General features: G+C 33.6%; 1 protein-coding gene across 1 annotated transcript; it reads right to left on the bottom strand.

Moving 5' to 3' along the window:
- Positions 1-7,204: 7,204 nt before the first annotated feature.
- Positions 7,205-8,200, bottom strand: LOC145682801 (uncharacterized). The gene has a single exon (XM_081754173.1). It carries the CDS (start codon positions 8,198-8,200, stop codon positions 7,205-7,207), a length of 996 nt encoding a protein of 331 aa, XP_081610299.1.
- Positions 8,201-25,366: the final 17,166 nt, after the last annotated feature.

The raw sequence follows: 25,366 nt of genomic DNA, 5'->3' as shown, positions 1-25,366 counted from the left end.
AATTATTGACGAATAACACTGGAACATGGGTGGAGCCGACCTTTTTGATAAACTTCGTTTGTTGTATACAATTAGAATCAGATCAAAGAAGTGGTATTAGCCCTTTGTCTAATTTGGTATCACCAGTGCTATTGTCAGCCTGTGGATGCTCTACAGACATTTAGATAAACATGTGTCTTTCTTACAATTCACTCGACGTATAGTATTAGATTTACTGTCTTCAGCCAACATAGAAAGATGAAGGAGTGTTCGTCCAAAATCTTCTAGGGAAGTTTCAATAGAATTTCAGTATGACAAAATAGACCATCTCTTTGATGAGAAGAAAAATGTACTAAATTCCGATGTATAAAATGCAACGTTGGATTACACCCAAAAATGGTCGCTTTTATAGGCGTCGATCCTAGGAGCTATGGGGGCTATATCCGTTCCTTGACCCTCAGGTATACACTGGATAAAATGAATTTCAATCCTGCTTTACACTGGATAAAGCGGCAAAGTATGATTTAGCTCCTCTCTTGATCATATCCTTTCTCCGCTACTGTCCTTTTATACCACAAAAAGTAAAATGTGGAGGTTGCAAACCGTATCGATACATAAAGTGTAATATTAGATTGTATTCAAAACAGTATAATTCTTATTTCACGAATTAACAGAGAATACAAGATCCATTATAATAAACTGCTTTATCCCTGAAAAGAAAACTAAAGTTTAATTTGTAATGAAGTATGTGCAGGAAAATATTATGTTATCTTTTAGAATAGAAATGCCATATCAACTAGATTGTTTCCTGTCTTATCCCATTATGATTAATCATATATATAATGTATGAAATAATACGCGAATGCCCAGTGTATGGTTTATCATACGTTCCTAAACTCTCCAAAATGGGATACATTCCATTTTTTATTAATTTTCGTAAATTCGCTAACCAATAGATATTCAATATAACGGATGGTGAAAGAATTCAATTTCTTAAAATTTTGGTATATTATGGCTTAACATTAGGCACCTACGTACAAGAATACGTACAAGAATATAGGATACGTACTCTAGATTGGGACATTATAAGGATAAAGAAGAATTAATAACAAAATTTAAAGAAATGAAATACGAGTACAAGAGGAAAAAAAGAAGTAAAACAGAGAAAAGAAGAATTAAATAAAGTGTGTGTATATAGTTAGTTTTAAGTTTAGAATGTATGTTATTTTATAACTCAGATGCAATAATGATATACTTGACTAAATTATCTGTGTAAAATACTTTTAAGTTGCATATGTAATAAAATATGTTTAGGAATGATAGCCATGTGCAATATCCATAATTGATGTACAAACATGATGTAAAAGTGCTTTTTAGCTGTAAATGTTGTTAAATATCACCCTAAGAGTGCTCTCAGTGTGGTTTAAATAGTGCTACTCATACTTGAACTTTACAGAGTTATATTAAGTTATCAAAAACGTAGTTCTGTACTCAGAAGTAGCCTCCACCAAATCTGTTACAAGAAGAATGCTTTGTAGTATTGTGTTGTTCCTATTGTTGTTGTGATTGTTGTTGCTGTTGTGTGTGTGTGTGTGTGTGTGTGTTGTATGTAGGTGTGTTTACGTGTTTCTTTAAATTGTGTTTTGGTTCTACGTGTGATAGATACTACATAATATGTATCCGAATTATGAGACTTTATACTATTCCGCTTAGAACAAAACTCCGTAGATAACCTTCCACTATACGGATATTAGCAACAGCTTTTAGCAACAGCTTGCCCTTCTCGTCCATCCAGCTCATCAAGTTCGGTAATTAAGAACATACTTGGATTTAAACCTGGGAAGTTAGATTCTGTTATTGGCCCGCTAGTTCGGAGGTATGAGAAAAATACAAGAAGTCTCACTTAGGGACAGTGAGTCTCAAATGATAGCATGCAACAAGAATCTTACCCTGGTATTACAACACTGCCTTTATGTAACATTAGATGTCCTAACCTAGAGCAGGTGGCGGTAAATAGTTGAAGCAAAAAATTCTATCATGTTTCTTTATTACAATTAAAATAAAAAATATTTAAAATACAAAAGTAAATTACAAGTTTTGCATAATGTAATTACAGTTGTAGTGTATAGCTTTATGTGAAATAAACCCCAAATTCACTGACTATAGTCACGAAAACGTACAGCACCTATGATACTCTGAAACTGTAGTTAAGGCTTCAGCATCCTGTGCATTCTTATATGACTTATCTTGAGTTTTATTATTGTTGATGTTGCAACAGGCGTAAGGAAACATGACGACAACACTCAAACGATTCGCACGTACCACATGCCCTCTCCAACAGTGACGCTGCTTGCTCCACACGCTGAAAGGGATTCAACTTTTAGTTTCCTGTTGCTTCCGCAACGCTGCACCACTATAGCGGGAAAAAGGAGGGGTACCCCATTCCACCCAACTAGCGCGATTGAGTCTCACTTTCTAAAGAGTCGAATCGCATTTCATGATACATAAAATTCATTCCTAAAGTGATAAATAATTTGAACGAGGATAAGATTAAGAGATTAACTTGTACACATGTTGTTCTCCAAAAGTTAAGGTGCTCATCGCAGCTATCTTAATTTTGCGTTATGAAAATAATGCGGTATATGGCTTAATGGACACAATGACAAAATTCATAAAGTTTTAACACAAGTTAACAGCATGATTACTCTTAATAACGTATCACTTACATAGATAAACTGTATATATTTTTAAATTCATGTCTCAAATACTTATAGCAATCGCATTTTTCTATAATTTGCTCTTGTTTTACTGTCAGGCACTACACATTAAATCTAGAGTATGGAATAGGTAAAAAAAAATAGTTGTTGTGTAAATTACGAAGCACAATTAACTTAGATTAACATTTTAGTTTTATAATACTGTGAAGTAACTGTGCATTGGATATAAAGAAACATGAAGTCTTGAAAACTTATTGAAAGTAAACTTTGATTAGAACTGTACATTTTTAGACATCTGTTGTAAACACATTTTTGTTAATAAATTCGACTAGCTTCCTTCTTTCCTTTCCGCACACCTTCAAGCACAGCCTGATACTTCCCAATTCATTGGACTCTTAGGTCATCATTCTTGAGCTGGACAAAACTACGAGGAACACAATAACAAGGGGTATTCGTCACGAAGTTGAGATGGTGCAGGATCTTCGGAGACAAAGGGATCCCACCATTGGAGGACGACCGACTCCTTAAGTCAAGAGTACCATTCAGTCGGTTCATCGCCACAGACACCTTTAAGTTTGTTAGCAGAGTAGTGGAATGGAGATGTGGGAAAACATCATTGGAAACGCATGAAGACGAGAGACTCGACGCCCCTAGCAGTCCAGCATGATTGAATTCCAGTTCTTGGCTGTTACCAGAACATCCAGGTTCCTTCACGGCAAACCCCTCGTCGTTCTAGATGACCAGGACGACGCCAGTCTCGATGGATTTATCAGGCTAGTGCTCACCCTTTATCTTTCAATCATAACCTATTTCTCTCTCGCCTTTTCCATACTAGTCATCTTCAAAATTGAAATATTTGAATTTCATTTAAATTCAATCATAAATTAATTGTTAAGTACCGTGTTGTGCATCAGTTTCATCCCCTATTTTTACATTATTCTATGAGTATCTTTAGAGATTATTCTGACCTACAACTGATGGCACAGCAGCGGCACATGATGGAGATGCTGTGAGACTTACGCCTTTATTACGATCTCAAAATTTGAGTAATTTGTACAGTGTAATTTATAGTTTTTTTTCTCTGAGAGAAATTGAGTAGAGTTATTTTTAGGCCATCCGCCCACCCTCGATACGTTTATACATTTGCTTTGTTAGAGTAATTTTTGTTTTAATGTTTCGTAGTTGAATGATTAAATGGGTGAGAAGAGAAAATTTTGCCAAGTCATTATATTTGGTTTTCTTTCTGTTAGTATATATGAAGTGTTATTTACATTTTGGTGTTGGATATATCTAGTAGTGTAAGATATATATATATATATATATATATATATATATATATATATATATATTTATATATATATATATATATATATATATATATATATATATATATTTATATATATATATATATATATACTACTATATACTACTATATAGTAGTGTAAGATATTTATTATAAGTGTGATTTAAAAATATATATAATAGAGAATACTAGTGCTATATCTTCTGCCTTAGATCGTTTAGTAGAACCTCCCAGATTTTCTGGCAAATTGAACGAGTCAGTTCAGTCATTTTTTAGAAATTTTAAGAATTTTTCTGTCCTTCATATCCTACGTGATGTACAGAAACGTCAGTTGTTGCCGTATTGTTTAGAAAATGTGGCTCGTGCTTTTCTCTTAGCTTTAGAATCAACTGCAGAATATAACAATCTCATGTATGTACAGATTAAGAAGAAATTAATAGAGGCTTATGATGATAACATAGTTTCCCAAGTTTTAGAGCAAGACATGAAAAATAGGGAACAGTCAGTTTCTAAATCTGTCTTAGATTACATTTTTTATAAGTGGAAATTTATACTAGAGTACGATCCGAAGATGCCAGTGACCGAGCAAATTGACTTGATAATCGATGGATTATTGCCTTCATTCTATTCTGTATTCGTAAGAAAATCTTATAAGACTGTTATTGAGTTAGCAAAGTCCTTACGTTTAGAGGAAAGAGTTAATTTTCTTGTCAATATGCATAGTCAGCTATCGACGTCCTTGGCAATAACAAATCAATACAATATACATCCTGTTAGTAATAATGCTATACAGCAAAAAAAATACTTTAGATGTTAATATTCAGAACGAAAAGGAATTTGTAAGTCAGCCTTAAGAAAAAAATACATTGATAGCTCAGTTAGACGGTATCAAAGTCCAGTTACAAGATCTGGTGCAACGAACTGCGCTAGCAAAAGTTTCTCACGCACACAAAGGAAAATCTGTGTGTATACAATCTTATGAGCATTCGCGTTTGGAGCAAAGAAATCCCATTCATGCATCCTTCTCCCATTCGTTGCCTCCTGCTTCTGTCAATGCAGTAAATGTAAATGAGAATGTTAAATCGAATAATAGGAATAAAGTACACAATAATATGTGTAATAATGTTAGAAAAAGTAAGCGTTATTATGCGGCTATTCAATATGAAGCTGATTTGCCTCATGTTAAAGCATACATAGATAATAAGCCGCATTTATTTCTATTGAATTCAGGCAGCACTGTCAGCAAAATTACTGGTAATACTTTAAGTAATAAGTATAAAATACTCAAAAGAACGACTTTTATTCGTGGCGTCTCGGGAAATTCTCAAGAAAGTGATTAGATCTCTTTAGTGAAATTTAAATTAGAAGGGCAGTATTTTACGCATCCTTTTAGAGTGTATACAGATTTTCCGTATAATTACATAATTGGCCAAGATTTCTTGAAAAATCAGCTTGCAATGGTTGATCACAATAAGAATTCATTTAGTTTTGTTAGATTTGGTATTCCTCCAAGAGTTGAATTGCCGCCATACGTACCTTTTGATAAAATTTCTAACCATATAGGGAAATTATATAAACCTCAGTTCTTAGTAGCTCGCTCTCTTGTTTTACCTCCAAATTCAAGTATTCAAGTTACATTAAAAAAAGGAAATGATCTTGCAGGAACTCGCAATTTATTAGTTCCCAATGAGTTAGTAGATACGGAGGCAAAAAGTTTTGTGCGTAAATCTGTTGTAGACGAAATTCATCCTGTAATTTCTGTAGTTAATCCTACCAAAAGTAAACTTTACTTGAAAAAAATGTTGTTTTGGGTTCTGCCGAATATGTTATCAGTGATACCAACTTCAAGAAACAAAGTAGCACTAACAATAAGGTTCATCAAGTCAATGCAGTAGATAGGGTAAACCATATAGTTATTGGCCACTTAAGCAAATTTTTTATTTTAAAATTATGTCAAAATTTGACTATTTGGCATAAAAGAAAATAATATACCTTTTTGGAAACTGTGTTTAATTCTTAATGCAATAGGCTATAAATGCACTAGGAAGCTGCATAAATGGTGTACAAAAACTAAAATTAAATGAACATTTACGAAAAGTTACAGTTATTGGCCACTCTTTAAAGTAATTGGCCACTATCAAGACAGTTATTGGCCACGTGCCAATTGCGACCTAAAATTAATTACTACTTTTATATTCATAAAATACAACGTTTACTATAAGACTACTAAGAAGTACAACTATAAATACAATTGTTGGTACGATGTTCTGAAGCAAAAATAATAGTCGTAACTAGAACTTTTTTATTTGACTTTATGTGTAACTAGAATGTGTAGAAATGTAATAAAATCATATAGTTCACTGACATTTAGAAAAGACAGCCGACTTGTAGGCCTATCCTACATGCAATTATTCTTGTTTGAATTTGAAACAATATTTATAAGATCTTCCATATCGGTAGAATCTTCATCATTCAATTCATATGAACTACTTGTGTCGTCTGGATGGAAACAATTCTGACAAAAAAAACCGTCGCCATCACTTGGATCCGGAATGTGAATTGTGTGAGCTTTCGGAATGCATGTTACGTGGTACAAATTTCGACACTGATCACCCTTAATCACTTCTTTATCGTGTACATTACGTTTGCATGTAAAGCAATTTTCTTCAACTTTACTCTTGCCACTACTTTGAAACAAACCTTTCTTAAACTTTTTCTGTGGTATTTTATCATATTTACTTTTCTTCGCATCGTTGCGTATTCTTTTCTTCCCATCATTATCTTCTTGTTTCTTCTTTTTAGACAACCGCTTATTTTCAAGTATTTCCTGATATTGTTTTGATGTTATAGCGTAAGGAAACCGTTCAGTGTTTGTTTTGCCTTTTCTTTTGGGAGTTTCTAGCCATAGAAGGATACTACCTAAACCAGAAGTTGATGTATGCCTATTAACAGAACCCGATGGAACAGGAGACTGCCTTGGTTCACCACTTATTGTTATCATAATATCTTCATCCAAGTCGTGTGGACTATTACAATTGCAAGTTTCATCCTGCCTAGGGCTTGTTTCATTCGAATCACTTTGTGCTTCTTTCGGTACACATGTGGAAGGATTATGTGCTTCCATGTTTTGATCTGTTTTGTTGAAATAAAGCCACAAACGAAACAAGGCAAACAAGTCGGATCCATAACCACCGTGGTAACCATCTTAGTCCATTCTTTCAAATTCATTCATTCTGTCTTCTCCAACGATATCTGAGAACGATGAATAAGATGACGTAGGCTTATCTTCATCTTTCCAGCTTTGTGGTTGCGGGAGCATTTTTTCGATCGATTTACCAAGACATTTGGAGTAGTCTATAGCGTCTGGATCGAAGGGGCAAACGCCACACGCTCTAAAGCCATTCTTTAAGTTTTCTGGTTTTAGCGAAGAATCGATAACATCTTGTAAGACAGATGCAAATGACACTTTGGTGAGTGCTTCATGGGGATGATTAGTTTTCCACTTCCGTACTGACTTACGCCACGCTATCTTGATGGGTTGAAACACTCCTACATCAGCTGGCTGTAAAATTATGGTGGCGTTCGGATACAGTGCTATGACCTCTATATGTAGTTGGTTACATAATACGCTCAGTTGATAAGTTAGGTGAGTCTTGTGCCCATCCAGGAAAAGAATTACTGAAAATGTTACTTTTTGTTGGACGAGAAATGGATGAAGAACATTGCCTACATATTCATAGAACACTTGTGCTGTCATCCACTCGTTGTCACTTCGTGTTACACCCCAAGTAGATGGAACTGATGTAGTAATCTTTTCAGGAATTCTTTTATAAGGATAAACAACTAGAGGAGGACAGGAAGATCCATCAGCAGCAAACGTGTGAAGAACAGTGATTTGTTCTTTTGGCGAGCCTTGTTCTACATTGTATACATTTTTAGCACCTTTCTCAGCAAGGACTTTACCTGTTTTTGGACATATTTGGAAACCTGTTTCATCGCCATTTAAAACTCTTGAGGGATCTTTCAGGACATCTTCTATATTTTTCTCATGGATATATTCGGAAATGACTTTGAACCATTTTCTTCTATTCTCTTCACTTACACATGAACTTGCTATTGTGACTCCCTCGCCCGTTCGTTCTGTTATTTCTGTGGCGAATATGTGTAATGCTTGTGGTGAATATGATGGTTGTTTTGGCATTGTGTAATCTGCCAAATAAAATAAAAATATCGGTTAGTTGGCTTAAATGCAATATGTTATTCAAAAAGGGAAGGCGATAGTTATTAGCCATGCAGAAGATAGTTATTAGCCACCCCGGCTGTAACCGAACATCGTAGGAACGTAAAATTTTTACAGATGAAAAGTTTAAATATAACGACTATTTTTCGACAGAAAAAGCAAGTTAGAATTCAATACATAGAAAATGTAGTTATTGACCAGGGTGGCTAATTATTGTCAAAGAAGAAAATTTAATGGTCGAGTAATTAGCCACCCCATTGTTGACGTTGTGGCAATCAAAATGTCAGCTATTTTTAAATAATTTTGTCAAGTTATATGTTTACAATCTCAAAAATGCCAAACTAATACATTATTAGGCTCAATGCATAAGATAGGATCTTAAGAAACTAGAAAGATTTCCTTAAAAATCTATAAGAATTACAAGACATCTACATGCAAGCCACCATATATTCTCACGTGACCAACTCAGTTCACCAACACAAACCCAACACACAAGTAAAGGATTGCTCTTTCCTTTGCAATAATGGTGAGTCAGAAAAAAAAAACAGGTGTGCCTAATACAGGATTTAGTTCGTGAAATGGCCAATAACTGTCACCCTGCCAATAACTGTATGGTTTACCTTACGAAATCTTTTCTTGAAGGTTATAATAAATATCGAGTAAATGTTAACCCTGAATTGTTGCCACATCAACAACAGCAATTATATGATTTAGTAGAGGAATTTTATTCTAGTTTTTCTTGGAATGAATTTGATTATGTTTGTGCTAAGGGATATAAGCATAAAATTGAATTAGTAGGCAATATCCCAGGAAATCGACCCCAATTTTCGATATCATTTCATCTACGGGATGATATAAAACAACAAGTAGATACTTTATTGAAAAGTAAGATCATTGAGCCTAGTATTAGTCCGTATAATTCTCCGGTAATGCTTGTTAAAAAGAAGGATGGACAGTATCGATTTATAGAAGATGCGGGATATATATATAAAAAATGGTTCCCGACAGTTTTTCCGTTCCTCCTATACAGGATATTTTAACTAATTTGGCAGGACGTAAATATCTATGTTCCAGCGATGTTTTTGGAGCATTCTTTAATATTCCCCTCACTGAAGAATCAAAACCTATTACAGCTTTTTCGATCCCAAATCTTGGAATGTACCATTTTAATTTTCTGCCATAGGGGGTTAAGACATCTACTATTGGTATGAACAGATTAGTGAAACTCACCTTAGAAGGTCGTCCACAAGATAAAATATTTGCCTATGTTGACGATTATTTTTGGTCTAGTGATCGTTTTGATGAAATTGTGCAGTTAACTCGTATGTTGCTTCAAAGAATAAAAGAAATTGGTTTAAAGCTTTCCCAAGAAAAAAACAAAATTAGAATATTTTTCATTAGATGTTTTAGATCACACTGTTAGTAAAGATGGTTTGTCTATTTCGAAACGAATAATTAACTCAATTTCCAACATCAACGTCGCAAAACAAAGAAACAGTGTTGTACGATTGACGTTTTCGTCTCGCGCAGGTTCTTCTTTTTCTTCAAAGAAAAAAGGATTTCCTTTTAGTAGGCGTGAATAGTTTATTGAAGTTAATAAGCAAAATAAAAGTTTACAAGTTCCAAAACAAACAACTATAAAATGTTACTGACTGTCCGTTCAGTAAAATTATTAAAGTTCCACTTTAGGTAGAAAATAGAATCACCAGATACGGTGAAATACAAGAGTATACGATATATTAAGTACCAAGATGCTTGTTACTAAGATAGATGTTATAAGACAAGATGTTATAAGCCAAGTTACTATAAACCAAGATGTTATAATCCGAGATACAGACCGCAGAGCGAATAATAATAATACGAGCGTTCTTCCCCGGAATGTGCCAAACCTTGTATAGCAACTAGTATATAAAACTATCGTAAGCACAAAGGTTTAGGTCGACCCGTGGACGCACGTGGAGACCTATCATACATACTTTGAAGTTGGACTTAGTAATCCATGCTCTCACTGCGTGATGTACACGCGCGTACATTATCATACTTCCTTGAAAAGAAACAATTACAAAAGTGACTTTTTGAAAGTACATACACTATCATCACATATGTGTGACCCTTCAGTGACCCTACATCCTGTTGTTCTTGGCTGGCACATTATTAATGGCTTAAAGAATAAAGATTCGTCTTTTATACAATATTAACATTGACTTCAAAATTAATGTAACAACTATAAAATACACTAACTTATAATCGAACCCCGAACCTTTTTATACAATATATACAGTGACATTCCAGGGAAGTACTGCTAAGAGGGGAGGTGCATAAAAGGTGATAAACAAAATAAGAAAAAATAACAGTAAATATATGTTCATAGAACACCTCCCTCCTTTTTTGAATTTTCATATCAAATTGCGAATTTGGATACTGAAAATTCACAGTCTGATATGAAACATTAAAAATATTTTTTTACCTTTCCTTACGTAGATTAGGACTTTTCTTAGATGGGACAGCTACCTGTAACTCATCTGTAATCTCAGTAAGCTGCTCAGCAATTCTTGATATGACTACTGGATCAGTGGTATCTTGTTTTTGATATATTTTGGTAATAATAAAAGGTTTAACGCATATTTGTTTACAACAGCTATCACCATCAAAATACCTTTTGAAAAAGCGGAAACATTTACATCGGCAACAACAACAAAATATTAATATTAGAGCTATCAGAACTGTACCAAAATATGAAAACCAAGAGAGATGATCTTTTCAGAATGACGTAGTTTCCATTGTTCATCATCTATTTTCTTTTCTACTTTCTGAATTTTATGGCTTGCTACCTTTAAGTCAATTACTGAATTAAGTACATGCTGAGGAGGTAGGTTAATTTGCATATCTTCTAGGTATATATGAGAATTTAATATTTCACAACAATTATCAGTAAGATTTAGTTTCGGAGTAAAGTCTTTACCTGTAACATTGCCTTCATACCACATTTGTGTTTCGAGGATCGTCTTTAAACCATAAGCTTTACAATTATTATCTAGATGAATAAATTCGTCACAATTAAATCATAAGGTTCAAGTTCATTACATAATATTGTCATCTTCTCTTCCTGTGGAGCAGCAAACATCCACTCATTGTTATTTAAATTTACGAATATACAATGGTCGATTTGTATCACATGTTTATTACAATCCATGGGAAGATAATGAACATATTGTAATAATTTCATTTCACACTCTTGATTTATATCGCTAGATAATATCTGACACGTTTGTTTACACAAAAACCAATCTTGTTTAAGAATCTTGCATTTATTATACTCAATGTCAGTCATTTTTGCGTAAAATTGTTTAATTGAATCAACCAAAAGGTAAGGTTTTTCATGTTGATTAAAAACAAATTTATTTGTGGTATCCTTTATTTTAGTAAGGAAAGGAGTTAATTTATATACTAGATAACGAATGGAGTCTGTCAAAGGGAGACGAATTACATAGGCTAATATTCCACTATTGATAAACACATCTAAGTTTATTATTTTCAACAACAAGTAACTATTCCTAGTACTTTTCCCAATTGGTAAAGATAACGCACTATGGAGGTCACCTTGACTAGCCTTTCAGTGTTGGATTATTTGACAAGGAGTGATTATGTGAGGCTGTAATACACATTTCTGTGCATTTAAAATTGCTTGCATAACAATTTCATACTGATCCTTTAGATCTCTTAAATACCTTTCAACTTTAGCGATATGTTCATTTATTGTATACTTTAAATTTAAATCCAAAAATGCTTCGTTTAAATGTCTCTCTCTTTTTGATATCTCTTTAGTTATTTGCTCTAAACCATGACTCAAAATATTTTCGTTAGTCTCTACTGTGTGAAGAGTGTTATTAATACCTTGTAGGGTAGATTTAACAACAGTCATCTGCTCTTTACTCACTTTCAAGAAATCTAATTGTTCTTTTTCTAATTTATTGATTTTTTGAGTGTAATAATTGGCATCTTCATCGTCCAAGGTGCCAAATAGAAATTTAGCAAGGTGACCAAAACCATCTATTAACCCTCGTTTTCTTCTACGTTCTTGCGAAGAAACTTTTGTTACTTCTTTTATTATTTCCTTAACCTCTTTGATATCAGATACCTTAGTCAAAACTTGATTTACGACCACTGTAGCACAACTTGTTTTATTTTATTTCACCACTGAGTATCTACACATATTTTGTATCCTATCTACGTAAGTTTCCAAGTTACAAAAGCTTATATCTAGCTTAGTTAAGTTAGCGTAAGAGACCAATTGCCAGTGAGTATTATATAACTGAACCTCTCCTAAGGAGTCATAATGAATACCTGCAATATTTTCAAATTTCTTTATGCGTGCTCCAAACTCTAGACTACTACTTATAAGAGAAACCAGTAGGATAGCTTTAACTCCTATCATTTTTGAACAACCTGTAAATATAGAAACATTCTTTTACTTTCCTTCCTTTTTTATACAAAATAACATGAAGGATTCGAGTTACTTAATAATACATCTTTAATCTATTGGCATGCACAGTCATTTCTTGTTTGCCAACCTTTAGGGTACAGTTTACACCTTTTGTACGAATTATATCATATGGTCCGCGCCACAGACTGTCAAGTTTCTTTGATCTGCCGCGACGGACTGACTCATCATATAATAACACTTTATCTCCTTTCTGAAAAATGCATTCGTTTTCGTTTCTATCATAATATTCTTTACTTTTCTCCTTTTTGTCAATGAGGTTTGCTCTAGCTAAACCGTGCTTTCCTGCAATTTGTGTTTCAAATGTGTTACGTAGCCATCGTAATTGTATACAACTTCAGAAGGTTTTCTTTGTAATACACCTGGTACATTTAAAGGTTTCCCGAATAACAATTCGAAGGGAGTGTATTGAGTGGAACTATGAGGAGTGGTATTATAACAGAAAGTAGCATATGATGCTAATTCGTCCCAATTATTCCGATTTTCTGCTACATAACATCGCAAGAAAAATTTTAAAGACTGATGGAATTTTCTATACCACCATTCGATGCCGGATGGTATGGGGTAGTATGCAGTTTTTCCATTTGTAGCAATTTACAAATACGCGTGAAGACATCACTTAAGAAATTACTTCTGCAATCGGGCAATATACTGTGTGAAATGCCAAATTTTAGCACTACATTTTCGACAAAGGCTTTGCTGGTTTTATCAGCATCTTGAGAAGGGATGGGAATTGCAATAAAAAATTTTGAAAGGTTATCTTGTACAGTCAATAAATATTAGTTTCTGTGTTCTAAGGTTTCTGGAAGAGACCCAACTAAATCTAAAGAGACCTTTTCAAAAATTGTACTGGGAGTGTCAGTTATTACCGTCTTCATTTGTACCGTTTGCTGTGTTCCTATTCTTTTGACACCCTTTTATGTAATCTTCAACATCTTTCTTCAGTTTTGGCCATTCTTTAATGTCAATATTATTTAAGGAAAGGTACTTCCTAATCTTTTCGTAGCACCTATTCATTCCTATATGTCCACCTAGAATTTGAGTAGTTCAAACCCTGCTCCCGCCAAGTGAACTTTGTGGTGGACATACACCGTGTGCGTGGGTTTTCTCGGGGTTCTCCCGTTTCCTCCCACTTTCTTCATTCCACCATTTCATTCATTTCTCATAATCACCGTCTCCTTTAGCCTAACCGGCATAACCGTGGGACGTGAAACTGAAAGATTTTGGAATTTGAGTATGAAACTCTTCTAAAATTTTGTTTTTCGTTTCTAAGCCTAAAGCTTCAGCTTTTTCTTTCTGTTGTGAATCAAATTTGATACCCTGTCCTCTTCTTCAATAACGTCTAAAGAATACATTCGTAACAGGGCGTAAGAATTTGTATTTAAGCTTCCTTTCTTATACACAGTTTTGTACTTATATTCCTTTATAAGTATTCTCCATTTCAGAAGTCTAGATGTCGGATTTTGTACTCTAAAAACCCACGTTAGTGGCTTCCAATCTGTGAGAAAAGTTACTTTTGTTCCGTAAATGTATGGTCTAAAAACTTTGCTAGCCCACACTAGAGCCGCTAATTCCCGTTCAGTCGCTGAATACGATCTCTCTGCTTTATTGAAAACTCTTCTAGCATACGCAATTGGAAGATCTTTGTTTTTTTCACCCTTCGAGAGAATAGATCCGCAGGCAAATGCCGAAGAATCCCATGTGATTATAAAAGGCTTTTTAAAATCAGGATACTTCAAAATTGGAGGAGTTGTCAACTTCTCTTTAAGAGAATCAAATGCAACCTATTGTTTGACTCCCCAAGAAAACTGGACGTTTTCTTTTAATAAGGACGTAAAGGGTAAAGCAATTTTACTGTAGTCTTTTAGAAATTTCCTATAATATCCAGTAAGTCCTAGAAATTCCTTAATTTGTTTCTTATTTTGAGGAACAGGAAAGTTCTGAACTTTCTCCACTAGTCTTGGATCTGTTTTTACTCCGTTAGGTGTAATGACATGTCCTAAGTATGTTAGTTCTGGTTTCAAGAATTCAGTTATTCGTACGTAATCATGCTGGTCCACATCACGTAGCAAATAATCTATTAAACCCCGTAGACTTGTTTCAATTGCAGCAAAAGGATTTTCATCTGCAAACACGGGGGCTAGGTGGAATCTTAACATTGTACCCTCCATATTGTATCTTCTGTATTGTCTTCTGCGTTCTTCTATTATATGAAATCTATTGTTTTCATCATTACGTCTGAAACGATATTTTAGGTTGTCCGGGGTAAAATACGTGACTACCATCATAAACCCGAACAATACCAAGAGTCACGAACCCGAGAAATCTCAGGTCGGAGATGTTTCAAAGAAAATTTATTTACCTCAGGTCTTCAAGGCTTAGAGAGAACAGAACATAACAGAACAAATGCAAATTATTATTAATGATTATTTATTAAAATGAAATAAAAACAAACAAAATATTAAAAGAAAACGAAAAACAATAACTGACAATGGATAAGATACTGAAATCATTAACATTAATGCCAAAAAGTATTTTCTTTACAGCTTTTTTGAACTTATTCTGAACGAATTATTTAATAGTGAAATAATCATCCTCACATAAACGAGTTTAGTTAGTTCGTAAGCGAATTCGGATGGTTATTTATCTTGTAGTGATATTCATCAAATTAATTTTGAACTTGCATTTTTCTAGTTATGACCATTCAAATTACCTAAGACAGAGATATTTTTAAAGATCATGTCGCACTATAAGTTTGATCCGCACACAATCTATGTTGGAACACAAATGGTCAACGCTGATTAAATTATGATTATATCCGATTTCCTTACGAATACGAAACATGAGATATGCTAGTATCAGTTATTTAGTGTTTACAGATACACCTCCTGGTATCCCATCTTATTATTTACTTATTCATCAACACTACATTCGATTTCAGTTACTGAAAGGACAAAATTTCAACTTTACATAAATTAATTACTAGACCAAAGTGTATTCATGGATTATTTTCCTTTCATTCAATAATTGTTATACATATTATATACATTTATTTTTAACGGTACTGATGCCAGCATATTTAGTTACTTTCTTAATAACCTAACCATTATATATATCATTTAGTATTTATGCTTTCCTAAATTATTATTTAATTATGTCATGACCTCCAAAGTTCGATTTCAATCTTAATACTGTAAGACATTATTTCAGGAATAATATGTTTTTGCGATGTTTCTTAATACAAAATCACATTTGAAACTACCTTTTTGTTTTGTAATTGATAAAACCAAATTTCCTTATTTTCCTTTTTGGAATATACTCAGTTAATCCGAATTAATTTAAAACAATTGAGCTGAAGGCTCTCCTCGTAAGCATTAGAATGAAATCAACTAACAATACCTTACGCGAGATGCATACTATTCAAACCAAAATATAGTTACAGTTATAGCGTAAATTTAATTTTGTGTAATTAATTTTTTTATAGATATACAAATTATATTCATTAGTCTAACCAATAAAAATTTACACAAGAGCTCATTTCTGTACCTCAAATGATAGACAGTAATGTGCAACAGATAGTGAACTTAATAAATATTCATTTTACATCACGCAACATATTTTCAAGTAGATTACTGCAATCTTTCTCTAGAAGATATTTTTTCCTGTTCAGTTTAACTTATTTAAGTAATTTGTTCACATACAGTGAAACTTGTATAAAGCGGAAAGCGACGGGTCCAGGTTTTGTTTCCGTTTTGGACAGATTTCCGTTTTATACAAATCTGAAAATAAATAGATACAAAAATAAGAAAGATGGAAATGGTTTTATAGTTTACCTTTATATTTGCTCTGAAACTCCAAAATGCGGTCTTTCATACTCTGCACACACACACACACTTCCCCCCCCCCCCACACAAGGCACGCAAAATATTCTGTATTTTTGTAGTTTTCAGGACACACAACACTTAATATTCTCACAGCACTAAAACACTTCAAATGATGTTAACACTTCAAATAGATGCAAGAAAATTACTGAAACTCAAGATACAGTTTAGAAAGTTACACAAACTATTTTTAGTTGCAGTTTACCAACATCACTCCCCCCCATGCTTATTCACATTTTTTTCACATTTCTTTCAAGGTAAGTTGTTTTCTTTGTGACAGGACTTTTTTTTGTAACATTTCCCTGGCAGAATAGAATGGTTCTAGAAGGTCTGAATAATTTGAGTCAGCCGCAAATTCAATGAGGTCTTCAACATAATGAAGAGCTTCTCTTAAAGAACCAATTTTAGGTTCTCTGATTTCTTCAATTTTGGTGACATCGTCGTCTTTTTCTTTTTCAGTTTCAGGTCCATGCAAGAGATCCGTAGCCGATTCAATCGTAGAATAAGTTGCTATATCTTGATCACTTGAAATGTAAGCTGTTCCGTCATCCGGTTGTTCATTTTGTTGACACAAGAGTTTAACAGCTTCAGCAGTCTCCATTATTTCTCGTATGTCAGAACTTTCAGAAGAAGAATTTTCAGTAAACCCAGCTTTCATAAAACATTTAGCTATGGTTTCCTTTCTAATTCTTTTAGCAGAATCAGCAATCCAATTTACAGCATCAAGTACATACACCGATTTCACTAACTGGCTTGCAGAATTGCTTGATGACATGTTACTTACTAGAGATTCCAGCACCAATCGCCTGTAGTGACTTTTAAAGGTGAAAATTACACCTTGGTCCATAGGTTGTGACACACTTATAGTATTCGCAGGAACCCAAGCTATAGTAACATTGGACAATTTTATATGAGGATGGCATGGGGCATTGTCCAAGAATAACAGAACATGACGATTTTCTTTCTTCATCTTCGCATTAAAAGAATTTAACCATTCTTCCATAATGGTACTTGTCATCCAAGCACTGTTGTTGTTTCGCCACACAACTGGCAGACATTTAACATTTAAATTTTTAAAGCAACGAGGTTTTGCAGATTTCCCAATCACAAGAGGCTTTTCCATTTCTTGTGTCATGTTCGCGCATAAAAACACAGTGAGTCTTTCCTTCGACATCCCCCCCTGTACATTTCTCCCCACGCAATGCCAACGACTTGCTCGGAAGTGCCCGAAAGAACAGACCAGTTTCATCACAATTACAAATGTCTTTTGGTTCATAGTTTTGTGTCAGTTTACGCACTTTGGGGATCCACTCTTCAATTGCTTTCGGATCGACACCTTTTGACTCACCACAAACTTCTCTCCACACAACATTATGCCTAGACTTAAAACTGTCCAACGACCCCGACGATGCTTTAAAATCAACTTTCCCGAGCTTGTAAGATAGGACCAGAAATTGGCAAGTTTTTCGATCTGGCACTTACAAACCACTCCCATACCAGTTCCTTGCCAGGTATTTTTCTCGTTGCCCGGTATTTTTCCTATCCGCTTCGCTTTGCCATTCCCTTCCATCCAGCACTTCAAAATTTTGTCCTAGTTTTTAAGTGTATCATAAATTTGTGTTTTTCCGCACTTAAAACGGTACATGATTTCTTTAACCGAAATTTTGTCCTTTTCCTTGGATTCAATGATTTGTACTTTATCATCCAAGGTGAGAGTCACGTGTATTTTAGCCATTGTTTGTACGGCTAAAATATAAACACTATAAAAAAAAAACAGCTTGTTTTAACCACAGAAGAAAAACACGATATTGAACACAAACTCAGAACACTGTAGAAATATACTTGTCTCTCGCTCCACTCCCTTTCTAGTTCTGCTTTTGATAACAACTTTCTGTCATTATGCTCGAAATGCATTTGCTTGGGGCAAATTTAGTGAACCGTGAACAAGCACCAGCTGTAAATGAAGATTCTCAGATTTTTGAAGAGCCGCCAACACAAAGACTTATGGACTCCAGCATTATTTTAAGACCAGGTGAAGTTCACAGGTGGAGGATTGAAAGCAAATGCAGATAGAAAAAATGATACATGAACAATAACTGTCAATCATCTGCTTCAGTGCTTCCGAACAGCAAAAGATCGTCATAAGAAAACGAGGTCAAATCTCTAGCGGTATTTTGTGATACATTATTTAAAGGCACGAACTAATGGAGGAGGGTTTACTTGTTCTAGTAAGTGGCATTCCATATTGGTCTCTTCACCCCCAAATAAGACACACACAAGAGAGATGAAAGGTAACCTGTTGCAGCCTTCCACTGCGAAAAAGAAATTCCGTTTTATGCAAGCTTCAAAGGTTCCCTGGTACTATTTTTGCTTTCCGTTTCCGCGTTACGGAAGATTCCGTTTTACAGAAACTATTTGTAAAGGAATTCCCATAAGAGCTGCCGGGACTTTGAAAAATGTCCGCTATACACAGATTTCCGTCTTATTCAAGTTCCGGTTTAAGCAAGTTTCACTGTACTTGCAACATACATAATAATTTAGCTTTAATGTTTGGTTCCTGAATTGCAATAGATGGAAGTCCATATCGAGTCATCGCGTCATCAACATCGGACGTTTACATCAAGCCATCGACAAGAACTAGGTTCGATTCCCAATAAGATATTTTTAGCTGAAAAACAAAAAGATTTTAGTAACGAATGCATCATTACGGCAGTCTATAGCTTAGCAGATAGTGTTATCAGGACTCAGAATAGGAAGGTCAATGCTACTTCCGTGGCTTTGCAGTTGAGATATTTCCGTTCTTAACAGTCAGAGTGTATTACTTTGTGAGCATAAGGCATCTGAAATGAATTCGAAAACAAGAAACAAAATGTGTGCAAAATTTCTACATGCATGTGAGCGTAGGCGAATATTTTCGTATTTGTATATGCATAACAGGTATATTCTTGTAAATTAACATTAAAAGTGATATAAGTTCTGCCAAAATTAAGACAAGCAAAGTAAAATAATAATCATTTTGCGTTCTCTAAAGGTAAGTACGTATTGTCGTTTTTAACTGACATATAGTTTTTTATTATCTCTATAGACTTTTTTGTAGCATTGTGATGACCTTCGTATTTTGAGAATGATTGGCTATTAATATCAATTAAATTCCAAGATAGTTTATTTTTATTTTTACATTCGTTATTGTTCTTTAAGCAACAAACTAAGGCAAATCAAGATAGCAAATTCCACAATTTTTAGCATTGAAGTTTACAAACAGAAAGTTTGAAAATTTAATATTATAATCACTAAGTAAATTTTAATTTAATTTCATTAATTGAAATTAAACAAAATCAGCAAAATTTAATCTTAATTCTTGGTCATTTCAAATAATTCAAGATGCAATTGACATTTATTCTATATTCTTTTTAATGAAATTACCTTTTAAAATCATAATTTGATAGCCAGTCATTTTTAATGAAAATTTATATTCAATAAAGTATCTATTCTAAGATACATAGGAGTATGTCTCTTCAATTGTGTCATATAGGCGTAGTACTCATATGGTTGAATTTTTAATAGCATTGGGATTGTCTCCAAAACTTTGTTTTCAAAATAAAATCAGTACCACCTAAACATAGGGATTGCATATCATATTTTACACACAAAAAATGCTTTCGTACAACTATCTGTAAATTCCACATTTATGCAATGGCAGGGAAGAGTTTATTCTTGTTTTCCTTATAACACAATTGAATCGACTAACTCAAGAAAATCAAAATAAATTGAAATCGTTTTTGCTGTAAGAGAAAACATTTTAACCAGTCGTTAATAGATCTCTAGTTGTCACCCCCTCTTCTTATGTATGGACTGTATGCATTCTTATGGGCTGACTCATCCATGCACATCCATGTAACAATACAGTTTTCGGTTATATATATCCTGAAAGATAATGAAGGTTAGTTCATGTGTTCACATTTCTTCAACTGATTTTCAAATTTTCTTCTCACAACCTAATATATTAAACCACAATTCAGCATAAATACTATGGTATATATATATGAGTTAACACATTCAATGATTATATAATGTTTATTAGGCTTTCTCTTTTTAAATATGATGGGCGTATTTTTTAGGGTTATCCTTTCATTCTACAATATTTGCATTCTACATGATATATTGTGACTTAATTCAGCCATAGGACAAATGACATGCAGTTGACTTTATTTATTGCAGCCAGCTCTTGGACTATACTTTTTAATCTCTCACTGATCTATGGTCAGCATAACAATTATCTGATCTTCTTTCACAAGACGCGAGCTCGGTTTTTAAGCAGAAACGTTTACGTTGCTTTCTATAATTTTTCCAATATCTGTCTATACAGATTAGATACAGCATAAGCATGAATATGTGTACTCTATAGGTCTTCCAAACGTCCATTTACATAAGATTTTCTTATTTGGCTATTCTTGTACTGGCCCAAGGTACCCTTTGATTCAATTGATGCGTACTGTGATCGTCATTAAAGTAATAATTGATTATATTCGTATCCCACGTTCACTATTATTCGCTATACTACAATGAAAATCCAATAAACGCTTGCCATGTGGCTTATGGCGTATATTCAGTGTGCATAACGCTGTACATTAAAACAATCAATTAGTTTGAATTATACTACCATTCAAGTTCAATGATGATCACTTACAAATTATTTGCCTAGCTTTCCATAGGGATATTCCCTCGGTACTACCCATCATATATAATCATTAATTACTATTAATTTTAACTTTTACTCTTAATCCTAATTTTAGTTCTAATTCATTAAGAAATTATTCTAAGGTTAATGTTAATAAATATTCTGTTAATTTATCCCAAATTTTTGTGCTTTGCAGGCTCTATACATTTCTTCAATAAAAGGGTAATAGTGGCGTACCGTAGCTATTTGGGATACCTAGCTTCCACTTCTTATATAAGTATCTATTGTTTATTCTATAGTCACCCTATAATCTTTAATTTATTAGATATTCGAGGAAAGAATTATTTCAGCTAAATTGGTTGGTTTTCTTTGAAAAGGAAAAGAAAAAAAAGGAAAGGGGAGATACTATCACATTCTATATAACTACTCATTTCCTTTGTAATATTATAAGATGATTCTATCCGTTCGCTCTCAACCTTCAAATATACTTCTCAGCGTAGTGGAATTGAATCACTACTCGGTCATACCCAATAGTGTGTACCACCCTTAACCGTCAATAATGAATAATGGATTTATAATAATAATATACTCTTCCAAATTCAACGTTTGTGTGATGGGACAATTGTAAAAAAGTAAAATAGTAAACGCTACTTGTTATTGATTAATAGGTTTCAATGATATTTTTCGTAAATTAAAGTTAAAACTCTGCTGATGGACATCTTTTAGTGCACAAGTGTACATACTAAGGATAAGTTTATTGAGCATGAGTGTACATTCTAATTTTCACACTCGGGTAAATAGTTTAGTTTTTTTAACGAATTATTTTAGAGCAAGAAAAACAAGGAAAAAATTTTCCAGATTGTCTAACGGAAGAGCTACAGTATCACATCATCCAGAGATAGTAGCAACCCGAATTCCGGAAGTAAGATAAAAGAAAGAAGATCCTTATGACGTGACGTAATCTTAATCAGCAAACAACGTCCTTTAATAGTTACATAACTTTTTGTTGAGGTTTATTTTTATTTCTCATGTATCTAATATTTAAAAGGAGTACTTCTAGCAAACAATTAAAAAGGAGTAAGAAAAGTTATTATATCGAGAATGTAATGATTTTTCAAAATTAAGTGGAATTACATAAAACATATGTTAAAAGGTCCCGAATAAAAATAAAACTATCAGTAAGGTCACGAATATAAAAAATGAGATTTTCCAACTAGAAGGACTGGAATTCGAATCCAGCTCACTACATACGTTTTCACATTTTTTTCTTTAGAACAATAATGCCTACCGATCGCACGGCAATATGCAACTATAGAAACATAATTTAACTATTTATTGCACAAGTTGTGATTTACCCATTATAACCCTTTATGATATATTTATTTCATATCAGCCTTCCATACATTAACTATTTAATTTCAGAAATTAACACATAAGCACTTTTATTGTTAGAATAGGATGGGAGGATTGTTGTTCATTACAATCTATCATAAAATACAAATAATTCTAGATTAATTTAGATTGTTTTATAGAAAAGCTACAATTCTTCTTTGCCCACCTTATGAATTTCCTTTTAATTTTACTGCGACAGATTAATAACTCTATCATCCCACATGTGAGGATTTTATAGTGTAGCCATCTTCGACCTACTGTCATGACTACCCAAACCCAATATGTAGTACAGACTACAAAAAGGTGCTGTTACGTAAGGGCATCCCACGAGACCTAGGCTCGGTAATTACCCTTAATTTATTTCTATATATTTATTGCGAAATTCTCTCAAGATAGTAAATTCCTAGATTAGCCATTATATGATCTTTCTGTGGAACTCTCGGTTATAGTGTTACCTACGTATCTGCATCGTATTCTTTTCGTTTATCCATCCTACATACAGCTCTAGGGAAAATTTAGCTCTCAAAAACAATATAGTATCATATGCGATACCTGAACACGACATTTTAGGTCGGAATAATAATTTGACAGTCTAAAAATCCCTATAGTGTCCTGGAAAAATGGCTTCCGTATTGGAACTGCGCTCGACACTTATGACCAATGAGAATCCAGCTCATCTACGTCAAAACAGAAGGAAGACGAATTATGTACCCCTCTACACAGATATAATCTCAGTTCGATATTGAACCAGTATTTTCCCGTTTCATCATCATATCCGACGAAGCAAAGGAACTAGATTCTAATAAAGTACCCACTTTATTCGTATGAAGAAAATCTTAACTTATTTTCTTATAAAGGTTAAGTACCCTAGTCTATATACAAGTTTAACGATAATAAAATACAAAGCATGAAGCATATAACATTTTTTCCCATATTCCAGTTAAGAGGGAAAATCAGAAGGTTTTCTTTTTAGTGGCGGCCCCCGATTATCACCACTTTTATATCCACTTCTTTTTCTCAACCGTGCCTCAACTGTTTTTATTAGGGAAATGAGGCAAAAGCTAACTTTTCTAAGCATAAATACAATGTAACTATATGAATAACATATTTACATTTTTTTAAGATTTCTTCTATCCCAACCAGTATACTAATATATTTCCTTTTTGTAGCTTAGAAGGTTTTTCCGGAAGGTTTTAATGACGTGCACGTACATAATATAGTTACCCATTCCAACATGTAACCAACAATCTTGCTATTCAAAGGAATATATTGATCCTCTCATTCAATAAAGTTGACTTTACTTCCTACAGTGGGTAAAGACGTAATACTCTATACTTCGTGACTAAATATTCTGTTTTCTAGAATTCGTACCTTGAGACAATCTCCAAAAATATATGTTTTTGCTAATGCTATTCCCACCTAAGGCTTAAGCATGAAACCTTAATTATACGTCCTTATGCCCTTTTGCACAAGACGACCTCACATATCTCTCAGTATCTATAAAATCTATTTACACACTCTCATTCAAAGGCATAGCAAGTAGAGATTGCGTCATTTCTATGTTTGCAACAATATTTTACGTTTATTTTCTCCAATCCAGTGAAGATGTCGCATGAGATTCAAGTGCCCTAACCACTAGCAAGCAACATGGACATTTAATGTATTTACTTGCAGTATTGTTTCAACTTGCTTCACACCTCATAAGCAAATATTATCTACTTAAGGGATTGCTAGGGATAAAACACAGGCTACCGATAATTCGATAGTGGAGTTTCTATGATTTTCATTAACAGTTTCCCGTCCTCCGCTCGGGATAACTTTTCTTCCCTTAACCATATTAGTAATATTACGGAGTCATATTGACTACTTACTATACCCAATTCTCAGTAAAAGAATGGATTAATCATAATTCCATATATGTGTTTAGTGTAAAGAGACTGTGGCCCTCAATCTCATTTACCACCTATAGGTATATCTGTCCATTTTCCACAATATATCCCATATGAAGGGATCATGGGTGTTTTCTAGTTCTTCAATGAGCGCTCTTTTCTATTATAAGCAGCTAAAATTCTCTGAACTTAATTACAGTATGCATCTCTCTAACAAATAGAATATAATATTTTCATTTAAAATTACCAACACTTATCTCTTAGTTTCTTCACTGGATTAACTTTATATACTTCTTTTCCTAATAATTATCAGAAAATGGAAACAAAATTGAACATAACTTTTCTCAGAACAATCCTCCTATCTTTCCTACTTCTTGCTCAGTAAGTTGTCTAATTTTCATCTTCTCTTTTAAATAACATTAGAATAGCTTCGTTCTAGTCGGTTATTCAGGCGAAAAATTTTCTCTTTCGTTACAAGATCAAATTCAAACTTTAAGGTACAATGCTTCTTTCAGCCACTTTCTTCTCTCTTTTATTTATTTATTTCCTAGAGCGAATACAAGAAGCAAAAACACTTCATTGACTCGACCTGGTTTAGGGTGTGGCAAAAATGCGATTTCTCCGAAGATAAAAATAGCATCACCTTTTTCGTCAATAACAACATACTATCTTTAATTACTATTTCATCCTGAATAACCATCAACTCTACTGTTATCTTATAACTAACGGAAAAAGGAAAAAAAGAAAACGAATAAGAGCTAATACATTAGTATACCTATTTCTACT

The sequence above is a fragment of the Thermobia domestica genome, chromosome 4, assembly GCF_964235325.1.
Source record: "Thermobia domestica chromosome 4, izTheDome1.hap1.1, whole genome shotgun sequence".
Taxonomy (NCBI): domain Eukaryota; kingdom Metazoa; phylum Arthropoda; class Insecta; order Zygentoma; family Lepismatidae; genus Thermobia; species Thermobia domestica.
This window is presented reverse-complemented; position numbering and strand designations above follow the sequence as displayed.